General features: G+C 59.7%; 3 protein-coding genes across 4 annotated transcripts; 1 reads left to right on the top strand and 2 right to left on the bottom strand.

The window, feature by feature from the left end:
• Nucleotides 1–889: 889 nt before the first annotated feature.
• On the bottom strand, nucleotides 890–4,267 carry LOC115337806. Its single transcript, XM_030006210.2, has 2 exons — nucleotides 4,047–4,267; nucleotides 890–2,838 (listed from the first exon to the last, which is right to left on the bottom strand). The coding sequence occupies exon 2, from the start codon at nucleotides 2,812–2,814 to the stop codon at nucleotides 1,108–1,110; it is 1,707 nt and encodes a 568-aa protein (XP_029862070.1). The 5' UTR covers nucleotides 2,815–2,838; nucleotides 4,047–4,267; the 3' UTR covers nucleotides 890–1,107.
• Nucleotides 4,268–5,047: 780 nt separating this feature from the next.
• Nucleotides 5,048–10,734, top strand: LOC115337807 (zinc finger protein 696-like). Of its 2 annotated transcripts, none has more exons than XM_030006211.2 (4): nucleotides 5,048–5,164; nucleotides 6,813–7,420; nucleotides 7,652–7,841; nucleotides 8,792–10,734. In XM_030006211.2, exons 2-4 carry the CDS (start codon nucleotides 6,920–6,922, stop codon nucleotides 9,568–9,570), a joined length of 1,470 nt encoding a protein of 489 aa, XP_029862071.1. In that variant the 5' UTR covers nucleotides 5,048–5,164; nucleotides 6,813–6,919; the 3' UTR covers nucleotides 9,571–10,734. The 2 variants fall into 2 exon arrangements, with proteins under 2 accessions (XP_029862071.1, XP_029862073.1); XM_030006213.2 differs by having other exon boundaries at nucleotides 5,049–5,164; nucleotides 8,795–10,734.
• Nucleotides 10,735–12,814: 2,080 nt separating this feature from the next.
• LOC115337809 (natterin-4-like) lies at nucleotides 12,815–17,845 on the bottom strand. Its single transcript, XM_030006216.2, has 4 exons — nucleotides 16,541–17,845; nucleotides 16,227–16,262; nucleotides 15,739–15,850; nucleotides 12,815–14,463 (listed from the first exon to the last, which is right to left on the bottom strand). Exons 2-4 carry the CDS (start codon nucleotides 16,239–16,241, stop codon nucleotides 13,454–13,456), a joined length of 1,137 nt encoding a protein of 378 aa, XP_029862076.1. The 5' UTR covers nucleotides 16,242–16,262; nucleotides 16,541–17,845; the 3' UTR covers nucleotides 12,815–13,453.
• Between the last annotated feature and the right edge of the window lie 29 nt (nucleotides 17,846–17,874).

Genomic DNA, 17,874 nt, shown 5'->3' with positions numbered 1-17,874 from the left:
ATATTTAAGAAGGGGAAACCTGCAGCGGGGGAGGAGATTGGAATGTGAGAGGAACCCCTATGCAGATACCGAGGTCAGTGAAGAAGGAGGGGGAGGAGGTGCGTCGGAGGAGGGGATGCCCCTGCAGTCCATGGTGAGACGGCAGGCTGTCCCCCCCAGCCCATGGAGGTGAGCGGGGGAGCAGATGCCCACCTGCAGCCTGGGGAGGAGCCCACACCGGAGCAGGGGGATGCCCCCAAAGATGGCCATGACTCCATCGGAAAGCCCACGCTAGAGCAGCCTGTGCCTGAAGGACTGCAGCATCTGGAAAGGACCCACGCTGAAGCAGTTTGTGAAGGACTGCAGCCCATGGAAAGGACTAACGTTGGAGAAGATCGTGAAGGACTGTCTCCCGTGGGAGGGACCCCACGCCGGAGCAGGGGAAGAGTGAGGCGTCCTCCCCCTGAGGAGGAAGGAGCAGCAGAGACAATGTGTGATGAACTGACCGTAAACCCCATTCCCCATCCCCCTGCACTGCTAGGGGGGAGGAGGTGGAGAATTCGGGAGTGAAGCTGTGCCCAGGAAGAAGGGAGGGGTGGGGGGAAGGTATTTTAAGATTTGGTTTTATTTCTCAGTATCCTTGTTTTGATTTGAGTGGTAGTAAATTAAATTGATTTTGTTTCTTCCCCAAGTTGAGCCTGCCTTTTCCCTGTGACCATAAGTGGTGAGTGATCCCTCCCTGTCCTTGTCTCAGCCCATCAGCTTTTCTTTATATTTTGTCCTCATCCCACCGCAGCTGTGGGGGGAAGAGGGAGCAAGCGGCTTCGTGCTGCTTTGTTACTGGCTGGTTTTAAACCATGACAACCCCAAAAGCCATCTGACCCCCAACTATCCCTCCAGTACCCACAGATGACCAGAGCCCGTAGTGGTATTTATTTGCACAAGAGCAAGCCACCTCTCCTGCAGACAGCGTACAGCCCTTAAAAATCCCATTAACAAATCCTCCCCGGTGGGCTGATGTACAAAAATAGGAATCAATAGGTCTATCATTGCAAAAAAGAAGTCTTGAAATGCCGCATGTTTCGTGGTAGCCTGGCCACGACGAATCCACACCTGATCCCACTGGCTTCACATCAGGAAAAGCCCCCTTGGAAAATCGGCCCCGCAGGAGGGGATGGCAAAGAAAACCTGAGCCATTCTGAGAAGCTCTGAGTGGCCGGCCAAGCTGCGGGAGCTGCCAAAGAAACGCACCCATTTCTGGTGCGTCTGCAGGGCGCCGAAGTCGCTGTCGCTCCTGCAGTCCTTCAAGAAGGTGGTCAGCTGGCAGAACTGGTCAAAGCACTTGCTGTCATCCACCATGACCCCGTGGCCCGCCAGGTACTTGATGCATGCCTCCACCTCCGCCCACATTGGTGGTACCCGTAGCTGCATCCACTGGAAACGGAAAAGCTCCCCAAACGGCCTCATCCGGGCATCCAGGTAGTCGAGGAACGCCACGTAGAGGGTCTGGACGTGGCGGCAGAAGGTGTCGCACTCACCAACCCTCCCAGCCGCCCGCTGCTCCGCCAGCAGCTCCTTCACCCGCAGCGACATGAAGCCATGGGCTTTGCGCTCCAGGAGGGTGCGGCGGACGGAGGAGAGGACGCCCAGCACCTCACAGGGCGAGTTGTCCTCCCTCGCCAAGGTCCTGAGGTGCATGTCGAAGACAGCCACCTGCGAAGCCATGTGCTGCAGGTAGATCTCGCTGAAGTCATCCTCAAAAAAGGTCCGGATGGCAAAGGGGGGGTGGCTGAGGGAGAGGAAGAAGGACTTCAAGGCTGGGAAGACTTGCAGCAAGCGGGTGATGGCCGGCAGCAGGAGTAACCAGGGTATCCTGGTGTGGTGGAGCAGCCGCCGGTACTCCCTCTTGGCAAACTCCAAGAAGTCCTTGAGCGGTTCGGCGCAGACGGCGTAGACAGAGATGTAGGCGTAAATCTTCCAGACGAGGGACTGCAGGTCTACCTCCAGGCTGTCCGCCCCGTGCTGGATGCAGTTGCTGAGGAGGTGCGCAGGGCAGTCGGTGGCAACGAAGACCCCTTCCAGCAGCTCCCGCAAGCCGGACACCTCAGCCGGACCCTGGGTACAGCACCCCAGCCCTCCCAGCATGGCATTAGGGCTTTCACCTACAACGGCCACGCACCGCTGCCGCAGCCCGTGATTCTCCAAGGCCTCCCACACCAGCGCAGCGGCACCAGGGGACAGTTCAGCCGGTGGGGGTTCCACACCGATCACCCTGCTCTGCACACCACCCCGCTTCCAGTCAAAATAGCGGATCTGGATGGGGAAGGGGGTCCCCGCCTCGCCCGCACCCAGGGCCACCCCACAATAGGGGACACCATCGAGTGGGTCCATCCCATGGTCCAACGCAAAGGGGGCCAGCGCCTCATCCAGCCTCACCTCCGTCTTGATTTGCAAGCCCAAGACGTCTAAGACGGGGTCAGGAGTTTTGGGCAAGCCAGCCAGGGGCTCACAGCAGTCCTTGAGAACGGCAGCATGGAAGCCCAAAGGTGTTTCGGCGGCGGCGGCGGTGGTGGCGGCGGCAGCATCGAAAGGCTGGCAGTCGGCAGGGAGGAAGCAGCCCGGCAGCTTGGCCACCGAGGCATCCCCCAGCACGTTCCTCTTGTGTTTCATGGACTGCACGTGGGCCTCCAGGTCGAGAGAGCCCTTGTTGGCCACAGAGACGTAGGTGCCCTCCTGGCAGACCAAGCATTCGGCCTCCCATCTCTCCCGGCCCACGCGGAAGCAGGGGTACTTTGCCTGGAGCTCGTCGGTGAATTTGCATTTCCGTTTCGGCATGGTACAGGGCAGATGGGGCTCGGCCTGTGGGGGAAAACAGAGGGGAGAGGAAATTTGAACAATTTTTATGCCGTGCCAAAGATGCAGATCTCCCACAAGAGCTCCTTTCCTGTCTTCTACTTGTTGCCCAGGTGGGGATTCTCGGATGCCCAGCAGCACCGCAAATGCACCCCAGATCCTGAAAAATCCCGAACATAAGAGGCTGTCCCGCAAGAGCCGTCCCTGAACATACACGGGGTGCGCGAAGCTGGGGTGAAATAGGGAGCGCAGCACAGTGTTCGCAATATTCCCCCTGAAACGAGCAGCATGGCTCAGAGCTCATAACATTGCTTCCCAAATGAGGAGCAAGGCTCAGTGGTCATGATATTCCCACGAAAATGGGGAGCACAGCTCAGTGGCCATGCTATTCCCCCCAAAATGGGGATCACGGTTCAGAGCTCACAATATTCCCCCCAAAATGGGCAGCATGGTTCAGAGCTCGCAATATTCTCCCCAAAATGGGGAGCACAGCAACATTCCCCTCAAAACGGAGCATGGCTCAGCGCTCAGGATAAAAGAAGAAAAGAGGGGGGGGAATGAAAATAGTGGGAAAAGAAGGAAAGAAAGGGGAAAGGAAGAAGAAAGGGGGGAAAGATGGAAGGAAGGAAAGAAGGAAGGGGGGAAGACAGAAGGAAGGAAGGAAGGGGAAGAAGGAAGGAATGGGGGGAAGAAGGAAGGAATGGGGGGAAGAAAGAGAGAATGGGGGGAGAAGGAAGAGAATGGGGGGAAGAAGGAAGGAATGGGGGGAGAAGGAAGGAATGGGGGGAAAGAAGGAAGGAATGGGGGGAAAGAAGGAAGGAATGCGGGGAAGAAGGACAGAATGGAGGGGGGAAGAAGGAATGGAGGAAGGGGAAAGAAAGAAAATAGGGGGAAAAGAAATAAAATGGGAGAAAGATGGAAGGAAGGGGGAAAAGAAGGGGGAAAAAGAGAAAATGGGGGGAAAGGAGGAGGAGGAAAAGAAAGAAAATAGGGGGAAAGATGGAAGGACGGGGAAAAGAAGGGGGGAAAAGAGAAAACGGGGGAAAAGGAGGAGGATGAAAAGAAAGAAAATAGGGGGAAAGACGGAAGGAAGGGGGGAAAGACGGAAAATCCGGGGAAAAAAGAAGGGAAGTAAGGAGGGAAAGAGAGGAGCAAAGAGGAACGGGAGCCAGGGCGGAGGAAGCCGCGGCGCTGCCGCCCCCGTCCCCACGCACCTCTGGGGGCCGCCGGCGGTGCCGGGGTGAGGCCCCGTTCCCCGTTCCCCGTTCCCGTTCCCGTTCCCGTTCCCGTTCCCCGTTCCCCGGCAGCCCGGGTGCTGGCGGTGCCGCCGGGCCCGGCCTAGGCCCGGCCCCGCCATTGGCCCGCCGCGCTGTCACTCCCGCCCCCCTCCCGCTGCCAGAAGGCGAGCGGGGAGGGCGGTGTTCCAAAAGGGGCGGGGAGTTCCCGCCCTCCTTCACCCAAGCCTCGCTGCCGTTGGCCCGCTGCGCTGTCACTCTCCTCCACCCCGCCGCAGGGGAGGGGGTTCCCCCGGCTCCAGCTTGGCGGTGGGGCGGGGCGGTCTCATCATGATTGACAGCGCGTTCGCCCAATGGAGCGCTACGAAGGGGTTTCCCTCGCTGCCTCCCCCCCTCCCCTCACTGTACGGCGGCTGAAAGGGGCCATGGGGGGGTTGCGGGGGGGGGGGGGGGCAGCAAGGGGGGGGGGTCGGACCCCGAAGAGGGGTGCACAGGGCTGGGGGTGCAATGAGGGGGTGCATGGGGGGGGTGCAATGGAAAAGGGAGGGGAATGCAATGGAAAAGGGGGGTGCAAAAGTGTGGGGGGGTGCAAAAGTGTGGGGGGTGCAAAAGTGTGGGGGGGTGCAAAAGTGTGGGGGGGTCCATGGGGTGCAGAGTTTTGGGGGGGGGGTGTGCGATGGGGTGCACAGAGCTGGAGCGCGCAGTTTGGGGGGGTGCAATGGAAAGGGGGGGGCAATGGGGGGCAATGGGGGAAGGGGGGCACTGGGCACCCGCACGGGGGGGGGGGCATTTTGCGGGGGGGGGTGCACAGGGAGGGGGAGGGGGAGGAGTTTGGGGGTGTCAAGGCTTGCCCCCCCCCCCGTGTTAACCCTTTCCCCTCCGCCACCGGCTCCGGGCAGCGGAGGGTTAAAGCCGGTCCCGGCGCTGAGTGACGGCGGCGACGGCCATCGGGGGGGGGGGGGGCGAGGACAAGGGGAGGAGGTTGGGGGGGGGGGGACACCGGGTTGGGGGGGGGGGGCGGTGGGGCCGGGCCCGGCCGCTCCGGCCCTTTGTGTCGGCGAGAGGGGAGCGGCGGGGCTGCAGCGCCGGGACCCCAGGTCCGGGGGGGGGGGGGCAAGACTCGGGGGGGGGGGGTGGTAAAAGGTTGGGGGGGGGGCGCAGGAACATATTGGAAGGTTGGCGGGGGGGGGGGGGGGTGTTTGCATGGTCCTGGGGGGGTTGCATGGCCGAGGGAGGGTGCTTTGTATTGTCCTGGGGGGGGGTTGAATGGCCGGGGGGGGGGGTCTTTGCATGGTCCTGGGGGGGGTTGAATGGCCGGGGGGGGTCTTGCTTTGCTTGGTCCTGGGGGCGTTGAATGGCTGGGAGGGTTGAATGGCCGGGGGGGGGGGGGGTCTTTGCATGGTCCTGGGGGGGGTTGAATGGCTGGGGGGGGGGGGTCTTTGCATGGTCCTGGGGGGGTTGAATGGCCGGGGGGGGTCTTTGCATGGTTCTGGGGGGGGGTTGAATGGGGGGGGTCTTTGCATGGTCCTGGGGGGGTTGATGGGGGGGGGGTCTTTGCATGGTCCTGGGGGGTGGGGGGGGTTCCTTTGCATTGTCCTGGGGGGGATTGCTTGGCCGGGGGGGGGGGGGGGCGTTGCATGGCTGGGGGGGGGCTTGCAAAGCTCCCAGGGCTTTTGCAAAGATATAAGGCGGGGGGGGGGGGGGGGGATCATTGCATGGGGGGGTTGCAAGTTGGGGGAAGATGGAGGGGGGTATTGCAGGGTCCGGGGGGGGGGGGGGGTTGTAAGGCTCCCGGAGCTTCTGCAGAGAGGAAAAGGGGGGGGGGGGGCTTTGCACGATTCTGGGGGTGATTGCAAGGCTGGGGGGGGGGGGGGGTGGAGCGGCGGGGGGGGGTTGCAAGGTTCCCGGAGCTTTTGCAAGGCTGGAGGGAGGGGGCTTGGCAAGATTGGGAGGGGGGCGACATTGCAAGGGCCTGGGGGCTTTGTAAACTGGGTGATGGCGGGGGGGGGGGGCATCTTGCATGGGTGGGGGGGGGTTGCAAGGCTGGGGAGTCTTTGCGAGCTTCTCAGAGCTTTGCCGGGGGGGGGGCACATTGCATGGTCCTGGGGGCTTGGAAAGGCCCGGAGTTGGGGGGAGGCATGTGGCAAGACCTGGGGGGCTTTGCAAGGACCTGGGGGGGGAGGAAGGGGTGTTGCAAGGCGGGGGCATATTACATGATGCTGGGGGCAGTTTGCAAAGCTGGGGGGGGGCACATTGCAAGGGGGGGCTTTGCAAGCTGGGGGATGGGATATTGCATGGGCTGGGGGGGGGATAGGCTGGGGGGGCACGTGGGATTGCAAGATTTGCGGGACTTTTGCAAGGTTGGGAGTCAATTGGGGGGGGGGGGGGGGGGGGGGGGGGGGATGACATGTTGCAGTACCCAGGGGCTTTGCAAAAGCCTGGGGGCTTTGAAAGCTGGGGGGGGGGGGGGAATATTGCATGGTCCTGGGGGGCGGATTTGCAAAGCTGGGGGGCTGGGTGAGGGTCTTTGCAAGCTTTGCACAGCTCTTGCAAGGGTAGGGGTTGGGGCGGGGGGGGTCACATTGCAGGGTCCTGGGGGGCTCTGCAAGGTGGGGGGCACATTGCATGGTCCTGGGGGGCTCTGCAAGGCTAGGGGGTGGGGGGGGGCACATTGTATAGTTCTTGGGGGGGGGGGGTGTCTTTGCAAAGCCATGCCCTGCTCTCTCCCCCCCCCCCCACCTGCAGAGCCCACCCCACCGGCTGCTTTGCAAAGCCCCCCCCCCAACATCACAACCCCCCCCCCCCCCGGGAGAGTCGTGGGGGGACGCACAGCAACAACGGAGCCCGGCAGCATGGAGACCCCGACGACGCGACCTCGCTGGCGGCTACAACCGGAGGGGGGCCGCCGGCGTCCCCCGGCCCCTCGCCCCCCCTCGCCGTGCCCGGAGGAGGACACGGAGGGGTCCCCGATGTCCTTGGAACGGGTGACCGAGAGACGTCGCTGGCCCCGGGGGGAGTGGGCGCGACGGTTGGTACCGGCGCTGCACGGCGGCGGTGCCGGCACGGAGATGCGTCGCTTGCGTTTCCGGCAATTCCGGTACCAGGAGGCATCGGGCCCGCGGGACGTTTGCCGGCGGTTGCGGGAACTGTCGCAGGGTTGGTTACGGCCGGAGGTGCGGAGTAAGGAGCAGATCATGGAGTTGCTGGTGCTGGAGCAATTCCTCAGCATCCTTCCCGAGGAAATCCAGAGCTGGGTCTGGGTACGACATCCCGAATCCTGCGCCCAAGCCGTCGCCTTGGCCGAGAGCTTCCAGTTGGGACAGGGAGATCCCGATGGGATTTGGGAGCAGCAGGTGAGAGCAGCGGCCGGATCCTGCCCTGGGGTGGAGGTTTGCGAGGAGCTTCTACCCTCCTGTTCCCCAAAACTGGGTATAACCCCCCCCCCGCTCCAGCAGTTGCTTCCGAGCTCGTTCCCACGGGACGCCCCCAAAATTGACCCTGGAAAAGCAGGAGGGATGGGGGTCCCCGGCACCCAACTCCCCTCTGCAGCCCTTTGGGTGCCTCTTTTTCCTTGGGTCCCACAGGTGACGGTGCGCGTGAAGGTGGAGGAGGTGGCCCCGGGGGACGCAGAGGACCCTGAAGTGTCAGGGGACCCACCGAGCCCCCCGTCGGTGTCACCCCAGTTCCCCTCTGGGGACGACTGGCGGGAGGAGGTGGCCCGGGGCAAGGTCAAGTTTGTCCCCGAGGAAGAGGAGCGGCGCCTGCAGGAAGCAGGTAATGCGTTCGAGGAAAAAGACCCTTCACCCCCCTCAAAAAAAAAAAAAAAAAAAAGAAAAAGGGGGTGAAGAAGCTGCTGTAGGAGCCAGGGGAGCTCGGTGGTGGTAGGGTGTCTCCTGCGATGGGCTTGGTCCGGTCTGGTCCTCCCCACAAATGTCCCCATGGTGTCATTGTTCTTTTTTGGGGTGGTTTTGTTGCTCTCGAGGGAGGACGCGTGAGAGCGAAGGAGGGGAAAGGGTCAAAAATGAGGTCCTGGTGCTGGGAAAACTCTTGGGGTATTGAGGAAGGAGATGGACGTGACCCCAAGAAGAATCCAGACAGAGACTCTCACAGCGGTGCCACCACCTGTGATCTTGAGCCCTCTTGCGGTGTGAGAAGAAAGGTCTTGGGCTCAAAAGCCAAACTGAAGCGAGAAGAAGGGCTGGGAGACGTAACTGAGATGTCCACGCCAGTGTGGGAAGCTGGAAGACGGCCGTCTCCTCCCGAGTTGTGGAGAAGGATGGAGATCTTGGAGTGAAGCTCATGAGCATCCGTAGAGAGCCCTTGTTCTCCCCGTTTGTCCTCTGGAAACTATGAGCCCCAAAATCTTGTTCCCTTCCTTCAGCATCAGCTTCTCCTTCATGGTGACGCTGGAAACACTGCTTTGAGGAGTTGTGGTGTTTTGGGGATGATGGCTGGAGCATGGTGGCCTTCTCTCCGAGTCGTCCTGCAGCCGTCCTTGCCCCTCGGACCGGCTGGGCTGTTCTGCTGAGGTGGCTTCAACTTCATCCCTCTCCTGGCATGGCCTGATGGCCATCGTGGATGGATTTGGGGTTTCGCTCAACGGTGGGAGCTGGACCATCTCCGCCGTTGCTGGAGGAGATCGAGGGTGGTGGGGTCAGAGGAGAAGGGTGGTGTCCTCCATTGAGAACCAAGTCATGAAGCATCTTCTCCTTCCCCCTCCCCAGCAGGTCCCACCATGGCGAGCAGAGACCCGGAGGCGTCCGTTTTGCAACGGCAAGACCCCCCGCACCCAGCCAGCACCCTTCAGGGTGTCCCGACAGCCAGGACCGCTGCCCAGAGGGGGACGCACCGGCGACAGATCCCACGGGATCCCACCACCTTCCCACAGCCCCTCACCCAAGGTCCGCCCAGACCGGCAGAGGACAACAGGAGCCCGGAGAAGCCCTGGGTGAAGCGGGAGCCATCGGTGCAGGGGAAGGACCGCCCATACCCCTGCGGCGAGTGCGGCAAGAGCTTCGGCCGGTTGACCCACCTGAAGACCCACCAGCGAACCCACACGGGAGTGAAGCCCTACGCCTGCGGGGCTTGCGGCAAGAGCTTCGGCCACCTCTCCACCCTCACCACGCACCAACGGCTTCACACAGGCGAGCGTCCCTACGCCTGCGGCTCCTGCGGCAAGACCTTCACCAACCCGTCGGACCTCAACAAGCACCAACGGTCGCACACGGGCGAGCGACCCTACCCTTGCGCCGCCTGCGGCAAGCGCTTCAGCCAGCAGTCCAACCTCACCATGCACCAACGGAGCCACACCGAGGAGCGACCTTACCCCTGCGGCGCCTGCGGCAAGAGCTTCAAGTACTTAGCGGACCTGACGGTGCACGAGCGCTCGCACACGGGCGAGAGACCCTTCCCCTGTCCCCACTGCGGAAAGAGCTTCAGCAACAAGTCCTCCCTCGCCCGGCACACGCGCATCCACGCCCGGGCGGCCGCCAGGGACAAGTGATGGGGTTTGGCGGTGGGGAGGATGAGGAAGGTGACGCCACTTCATCCCGGTGGAGGAGGTGGTGATGGGTGGGGGACGGTTGAGGTTGGGTGGGTGGGGTGGACCTGGTGGATGCCCCGGATGGCCGGTGCTGGTTTCCTTGCCGGCCGGTGCCATACGGCTGCTGCGGATGGACTGGTTTGCCCGGAGGAGATGCGACATGGATGGGGGGGATGATGAGCCGATGCTTGATGTCCCCCACAAACCCAGCGGCTCCAAGACTTGGCTCCCTGATCCCAGAGATGTGACACAGATAGGGGTGAAGTTGAGCGGATGACTGATGTCCCCCACGAGCCTGGTGGCTCCAGGACGCTGCGTCCCAGAGATGTAACACGGCCGGGGGTGAAGACAAGTTGATGATTGATGACCGCCCCCCATGAGCCTGGTGGCTCCATGATACGGCTCCCTGGGCCCAGAGGAGATGCAACACGGATGGTGGGATGAGGAGCTGGTGACTGATGTCCTCCACAAGCCTGGTGGCTCCAGGATGTGTCTCCCTGGTCCTGGAGGAGATGCAACACAGTCGGGGGTGAAGACGACCTGATGATTGATGTCCCCCATGAACCTGGTGGCTCCAGGACATGTCTCCCTGGTCCTGGAGAAGATGCGACATGGCTGGGGGTGAAGACCAGCTGATGACTGATGTCCCGCATGAGCCTGGTGACTCCAGGACAGTGTCCCAAAGGAGATGTAACACAGATGGGGGATGAAGACGAACTGATGATTGATGTCCCCCATGAGCTTGGTGCCTCCCTGGTCCCTCACTCATCTCCTCAGGGCACTTCCATCTCCCCTCCACCCTAACCCCACCACCGGGACGCCCCCTTCTTCCCTTTCAATTGCAACTCACCTTTCCCCCCACCCTCCGCCCCCTTTTTGGTATTTATTCATCGCAGCGAGCGCCGTCCCCCTCCCTCAAGCCCCGCGCGTGCCGGGCCTTAAATTTCGAGAGATCGACCTACCTCACCAGCCGCTTGCCTGGTTGCCCACGGCTCAAAATGGGTGCCGGGGTGGCTTGGGCAAACCTTCGCGGTTCTGCTTCCCTCCTCCGGGCCGGTTCGCGCAAACACACCCCCCCCCCCAATTTTTGCCCCCCCTTTTGCTGTAACGATGGTTTTAGCCACCTCTCTGCGCTGCTTTGTGGTTTTTTTATTGCGGCGTGCGAGCGCATTTGAGATGGGAGGTTGCAACCGAAACGCATCCCGGGGCTGTCGAGCAGCCTGGCATGCGTGGTGCAGCGCAGCGGTGGCAGCGCCGAGCGACGGGGTGTCGCGCTTGCAGAGGAGCCCCGGGGAATGCGGCGCTGCGGCGGTGGGACCTCGCAGTGCTGCTTGCAGCTGTGCCCTGCGGCGTCGCACGTTGCGCTTGCGGCGATGCAAGGCGGTTCGTGCGGTGCGGCGCGTTCGCGGCGCGCCGCCGTGCGACGTGGCTTTTTGCCACGCGCGGCGAAGGTTGTGCTGCATCCGCAACGGGGCGCTGCAGCCGCGGCGGTGCCTCCAGTGCGGCGTTGCGCTTGCGCTGCCTGCAGCCTCGCGCTGCATTTTGTTATCCACGGCCCAGTGCATGGTGCTCGCGCTGCGGCGTTGCATGTGCACTGCAGTGTAGCGCTTGCACTGCAGCATTGCAAGTGCATTGCAGTGTAGCACCTGCACTGCAGCGTTGCGTTTGCATTGCAGCGCCAGGCTTGCGCTGCAGCGTTGCATTGGCATTGCCGTGCCAGGCTTGCACTGCAGCGTTGCATTTGCATTGCAGTGCTGCACATATTGCACTGCAGCGTGTTGCAGTGCAGCGTGTTGCGTCGCAGTGCAGTGCTTGCAATCCCCAAGATTTGGGGAGACCCCCCCCAACCCTCTAGGGGACCACCCCCTGCCCCCCCAGGCCATCTGGGGTCTCCCCAAATCTCTGCCCCTCCCAGCCCCCTGGACACCCCCCCCAAGCTTTTTGCCCCCCCCCCCAGCCCGCATTCCAGGACCCCCAACCCCTCTGTAGCCCCCCCCAGCTCTTCTGGACTCCCCCAACTCTCAGCTCCCCCCCCAGACCCCCGGGACCCCCAAAGTCCTCCGGGCTCCCCCCCCCCCCCCGTCGGTGCCCGGTGGGCGGAGCGGCCGCCCTAGCCGAGCATCGATTGGTCGGCTTCGCTGTCGCTCCTGCCTTGGCGGGAAGTGGGGGGGGGGGGGGAGGCGACGAGGGGGTTAACCCCTTGGGCGCCGAGGGGGCGGCTTTGGTCCACCATCACCCCGAGATGGTGCCACCTCCATGAGCGTCCTCCAAGGACACAGCCTCCACCATCACACCAAGATGGTACCTCATCCAAGGACACAGCCTCCACCATCACCCCGAGATGGTGCCACCTCCATGAGCGTCCTCCAAGGACACAGCCTCCACCATCACACCAAGATGGTACCTCATCCAAGGACACAGCCTCCACCATCACCCCGAGATGGTGTCACCTCCATCAGCGTCCTCCAAGGACACAGCCTCCACCATCACCCTGAGATGGTACCTCGTCCAAGGACACAGCCTCCACCATCACCCCGAGATGGTGTCACCTCCATCAGCATCCTCCAAGGACACAGCCTCCACCATCACACCAAGATGGTGTCACCTCCATGAGCATCCTCCAAGGACACAACCTCCACCATCACCCTGAGATGGTGCCACCTCCATGAGTGTCCTCCAAGGGCACAATCTCTACCATCACCCCAAGATGGTGTCACCTCCATCAGCATCCTCCAAGGACACAGCCTCCACCATCACACCAAGGTGGTGCCACCTCCATGAGTGTCCTCCAAGGACACAATCTCTACCATCACCCTGAGATGGTACCTCGTCCAAGGACACAGCCTCCACCATCACACCAAGATGGTGTCACCTCCATGAGTGTCTTCCAAGGACACAACCTCCATCGTCATCCCGAGATGGTGCCACCTCCATCCCGAGATGGTGCCACCTCCATGAGTGTCCTCCAAGGACACAATCTCTACCATCACCCTGAGATGGTACCTCCTCCACGGACACAACCTCCACCATCACCCCAAGATGGTGCCACCTCCATGAGCGTCCTCCAAGGACACAGCCTCCACCGTCACCCTGAGATGAGTGGTTGCCTTTGTATCCCTTATTTTGGCTTTTTTTTCCTTCTTTGTCACCCCTTTGCTTACAAAATTACTTTTTGGGGAGCATTCTAATGAACCACACACCTGAATTTGTTTGCCTTGCAAGCATTTTTCATCAAACGCAAGAGGAAAAGATAACGCAGGTGTCGCAGCAGGAAATTATGTCCATCCAGCTCTGGGTGGAGAGAGGTTCCTCAACAGGCGGCTGCTCTGCCGGGTTGGAGAGAGACGATTGATGAAATTTATGGTGGAAAAAAGGAAAAATAGAGACCGTAAGAAATGCATTTTTCTGCATCCTATGCTGGTACCGTCCTGTTTCAGGGAGAGATGGAGGTTATTAGGGAAAAAAATAGAAAATGCAGACTGCAAAATCCAGCATTTTTCTATATTCCACATTGTTGCTGTGTCTTTTTGGGGAGAGATGGAGCTTATTTTGGAGAAAATAGAAAATAAAGACGGAAAACCCCACGTTTTTCTGCATTCTGTGTTGTTGCTGTGTCGTTTCAGAGAGGGATGAAGGTTATGCCATGAAAATGAAAAATATGGAAGGCCAAAAAAAATACATTTTTCTGCATTCCAAGTTGCTGCCATCCTGTTTTGGGGTGAGATGGTAGTTATGGGGGGAAAAACAAACAAACCCAGAAAAAAGATTGCAAAAAAAATCACATGGCATTGCATTCTGTGTCACAGTAGAACGTGCCAGATGCACCAACCCACCTCACCATCCTCTATGCCCGGCATGGTGAGACATCAGTGATGGGCCAGCACTGCTTGACACTGGCCCTGACACCCACCACCGCCCGGCTGCGAGCCCACCCCGTCACAGCCACATGGTGCACTTGACCGTCGCCAAAATTACGGGTCAGCTGCGCGGTGAAAGGGACACGGACGTCCAACTGGCGTCCCTCCAGGGCCACCGTGCACACCATCCGGGGCTGCACCTCCTCCTCAACCACACGGGTATGGACAACATACTCGCTGGTGCTGGCTCCCCCCACCCAGGGGATGTTGTTGACATTGGTGACCTCCCAGCCCGTCCCATTGAAGGCCAAGACGGCGGCTCGCAACACCCCACGGATGGTGGCGAAGACCCTCTGGTCTATCTCCCAGTCGTGCTCCATCTCAGTGGCCTCCTCCAAGGTGACAGCTTTCCGCACCACTTGGCAGCCCTCATTCTTCAACGTGGTCTTCGTCAGGGTGACGTCCTCCCCGTGCTCCACTGCCCCACTGAAGTTGTAGCGGACATCGGAGATGGTGATGTCTGCTGGGCCCTTCTTGACCACCAAGACTTGGTACCACTTGTACCAAACCTCCTCACCATCCACCACTACGAAGATAGCCCTCTGCTCTTTGGTGACCTTGCCCAAGCCGTAGCGGTTCCTCCCAACGAAGACATCAACGGATGGGCAGCCCTCCACGGCGTTTTTGGGCACGCTGCCGAAGGAGGCGTCCACCCAGTCCAGCGCCTCAAAGTCTCCCACGTTGACTAACACCTTGAACATGGGGGTGCTCTGCTCCTCTTCTGCAAACGGGAAGAAGCAGAAGGGACCTCGGTCGGGGACGTAGGCACCAGTGTTGCAGCCGAGCACTCCTGTTGAGCAGACATACTCCATCCTCTTGGCATAGTCGTTCCAGTTGGAGACGGCATTGGCGGGCAGCTTGCCTTCAAAAGCCACCCACTTCAGGTATGAAGGTGGCTCCACATCTCGCTTCCTCCGGGGAAAGCTCCAGCTGGCGGCTGCGGGGAGGAAATGGGGGATTTGGGTGAAATGAGATGCCTCCATCCTGCCCCACCGGCTCAAAGCTGCTGGAGCAATGTCCTGCAGAGATCCACCCCATTGGGGAAGGTGCTGACAACGCAACACCTCACACTTGCCCGAGCATGGATGGCCAAGAAAACCGTAAGTAAGACATCTCAACAAACCCTTCTTAAATTTTGGGGGGCAAAGCAGGGGGCAATCCTGCTAAAAATCAGAAGAGCAGAGACCTTCACACATTGGAGGACAGAGGGATGGATGAGACCATGTACTGGATTTACATGGCAAGGTTTTGGGCGGGAGGGGGCTGCAGCAGTGACCTCTGTGACAAGAGTCATTGGGCTGCCCCACATTGGACACAGGTAGGTCCAGCTGGCTTCAAAATGGAAACACCGCTGGCCAAATCTGAGCCCATCAGTGATGCTGGTGGTGCCTCTCTGGTAACGTATTTAAGAAAGGCTAAAAAATGCTGTGAGAGAGAGGAATGAAGAAAAATGTGAGAGAAACAACCCTGCAGACACCAAGGTCAGTGAAGAAGGAGGGCGAGGAGGTACTTCAGGGGCTGGAGAAGAGGTTTCCCTTACAGCCCATGGAGAGTCCATGCTGAAACAGGTTGAACCTGAAGGACTCCAGCCCATGGGAAGGACCCACGCTGGAGCAGGTTCATCCCGAAGGACTCCAGCCCGTGGAGAGCCCACGCTGGAGCAGGTTCATCCCGAAGGACTCCAGCCCATGGAGACCCACCCTGGAGCAGGTTCATCCCGAAGGACTCCAGCCCATGGAGAGCCCACCCTGGAGCAGGTTCATCCCGAAGGACTCCAGCCCGTGGAGAGCCCACGCTGGAGCAGGTTCATCCCAAAGGACTCCAGCCCATGGGAAGAACCCAGTTCACGAAGGACTAGATCCCATAGTTGTTATGAACTGACCACAGCCCCCATTCCCCTACGCCTTCTCAGGGGAGAAGAAGGTAGAAGAGTCAGGAGTGAAGCTGAGGCTGGGGAGGAAGGTGTTTCTAGTTTTCTCTGTTTCTCTCCATCCTACTCTATTTTTAATTACCAATAAATTTAATTAATCGCCTCCAAGTCGCGTCTGCTTTGCCCACGACAGTAAAGGGTCCGTGATCTCCCTGACTTTATCTCAACCCACGAGCTTTTTTCATCTTATTTTCTCCCCCTTCCAGCCAAGGAAGGGGAGAGAGCAGCTGGGTGGGCGTCTGCCAGCCAGCCAAGGTCAACCCACCAGAGAGCAAGACTCACCCGGGGGCTGCAGAAGTCTCCTTCCCATCACTCCCACCGACGAGATTTTGGCAGGTCCATCAGCCCCGCTGCTTCCACGGCCGAGGAAGAGGAGGGTGGCGGCGAGGAATAACTGTGGAGGAGACCAGGGGAGCTGTGACCCCTTCAAGCACCACCTCACCATCCCGCACCCCAACGGCAACTCCTGACTAGGAGATGGGTCATGGCTGTATCCTGACATCCCTTTGTCCATCCGGTTTTTGGGGTGAAATCCTGTCTGGTCACAGGACACAGCTTTAATTTTTAACCAGCCCAGGGGGAAAAAGGAGAGGCTGGTTAATGCTACATGGCACCCACTCATAATAACTCTTTTTCTTTTATTTCTTTTTTTATTTCATTTAAATTTTTAAATAATTCTTTTCTAGGAGTTAGGAAGTATCCCTTTTTTCCCCTGAAGCAGTTAAAAATCCCCTAAATAACCCAAAACAGTGCCCCGCAAAGCGCCATACCTCACACCTCAGCATCCTGCCGGCCACCTCCGGAGGCTGCGATTTAAATATACATTTTTAATACAGAAACATATTCATTTCAGCAGCCCCACAGTCACATCGTCCTCCCGACCCAACAAACCATCCGCAACTGTCCCATCTTTGCTGGGAACAAGCGCTTCCTCCTGTGGGCTCCCAAATGCCCAGCTCCACATTTTGGGGCTAAAACCAACCGTTTTGGGTTCTGCTGGATATTTTGCCCATGAGCCGCAGGCTCGATGCAAATCCCAACCGGCGCTCGCCCCTGTTTTGCTGCCCCATGCCGCACTCCCTACCTCGCCTCTGCTCCCGCTTTGATGTAAATCCCTTTTTTTGGGGTGGTTTTAGTCCTTTTTGGGTCACTTCTAGCCCTGAGCGGTGTTTTCCTGCACGGCTTGAGCTCGCCTGGAGACACACGAGCCCTGGGAAAGGCCAAAGTCTGAACAGGAAAAGAAGTGCAAATAAATGCAAAAAAAAAAAAGGGGGGGGGGGGGGGGGGGGGGACTATTATTAGAAATTTGGCAATTTGTCTGCGTTTTGCAGAAAGTTAGCACTTCTTCTTTTTTTTTTTTGCCATCAGGGAAAATGCGTTAGTGATGCACAAAAAGCACCCACAAGCAGCACAAAACGCCCATGGTCAGGCGCCCGGGATGTTTCATGTCCTCAAAGCAGTTCCTCTCACCCCAAAACATCGCTCTCAGAAATCAGTATTTCTGGAAAAATCACATAAACCCCTATTTTTCCCCATGCTGGGGAAAAAAAAAAATCCCTTTTTAAAAAAATAATCTACATTTCCTGCTTCGAACCTGTAAATCAAAGGGAATTCAAGCCACCTTGGATCACGCACACATCTCTAGGACACAAAAAAATCAGCCAACAGACCCAAAATCCGCATGGGTGCTAAAAATGGGGATTTTCCGCCAAAAAGAGAAGTTTTTGCAGTGAGGACACAGCAATTTGGGGAGTTTTTGCCCCAAAAGATGGTGGTGGCTGCCGGGCCCATGCGGTGTTTTCTCATCTGCCCCAAAATGCCGTTTTTTTAGCGCAGAAATGGGATGTCGTCTGGTTTGGTGTCGAACCGAGCCTCGGTGGTGGGGAAGGGGAGGGGAGAGGCAGTTGGGAGGGTCCCAGGTGTCCGGGCACCCAAACCAGCCCCCCCAGCTCCCACCCCAAACTGGGGAGGGTCCCAGGTGTCCTGCACCCCAAACCAACCCCCACCCCCTTCCCAGTATCCAGAGCCCTGAACCAGACCCCAAAATGGGGAGGAACCCAGGCATCTGGGATGCCCACCCAGGAAGGACCCAGAAGTCCGGGACCCCCACCCGGGAAGGACCCGGGCGTCCCGGACCCCCACCAGGAAGATCCCAGAAGTCTGGGACCCCCACCTGGGAAGGACCCAGAAGTCCAGGACCCCCACCCAGGCAGGACCTGGGTGTCCTGGACCCCCACCCAGGAAGATCCCAGATGTCCGGGACCCCCACCCGGGAAGGACCCAGGTGTCCTGGACCCCCACCCAGGAAGGACCCAGAAGTCCGGGACCCCCACCCGGGAAGGTCCCGGGTGTCCCTGACCCCCACCCGGGAAGGACCCAGAAGTCCGGGACCCCCACCCAGGAAGGTCCCCGGTGCCC

This window comes from Aquila chrysaetos, unplaced genomic scaffold (genome assembly GCF_900496995.4).
Source record: "Aquila chrysaetos chrysaetos unplaced genomic scaffold, bAquChr1.4, whole genome shotgun sequence".
Taxonomy (NCBI): Eukaryota; Metazoa; Chordata; class Aves; order Accipitriformes; family Accipitridae; genus Aquila; species Aquila chrysaetos.
The sequence above is the reverse complement of the archived record's forward strand: the minus strand, read 5'-3'. Positions and strand labels throughout refer to the sequence as shown.

Bases quoted from the DNA above. Each gene is read 5' to 3' on its own strand.
- LOC115337806 (XM_030006210.2), bottom strand. From the start codon at position 2,814: ATGCCGAAACGGAAATGCAAATTCACCGACGAGCTCCAGGCAAAGTAC.
- LOC115337807 (XM_030006211.2), top strand. From the start codon at position 6,920: ATGGAGACCCCGACGACGCGACCTCGCTGGCGGCTACAACCGGAGGGG. The intron at 7,421-7,651 runs GTGAGAGCAGCG...TGGGTCCCACAG, and splicing joins ATGGGATTTGGGAGCAGCAG to GTGACGGTGCGCGTGAAGGT. The intron at 7,842-8,791 runs GTAATGCGTTCG...CCCCCTCCCCAG, and splicing joins GCGGCGCCTGCAGGAAGCAG to CAGGTCCCACCATGGCGAGC.
- LOC115337809 (XM_030006216.2), bottom strand. The intron at 14,464-15,738 runs GTGAGTCTTGCT...TCCTCCCCGCAG, and splicing joins GAGACTTCTGCAGCCCCCGG to CCGCCAGCTGGAGCTTTCCC.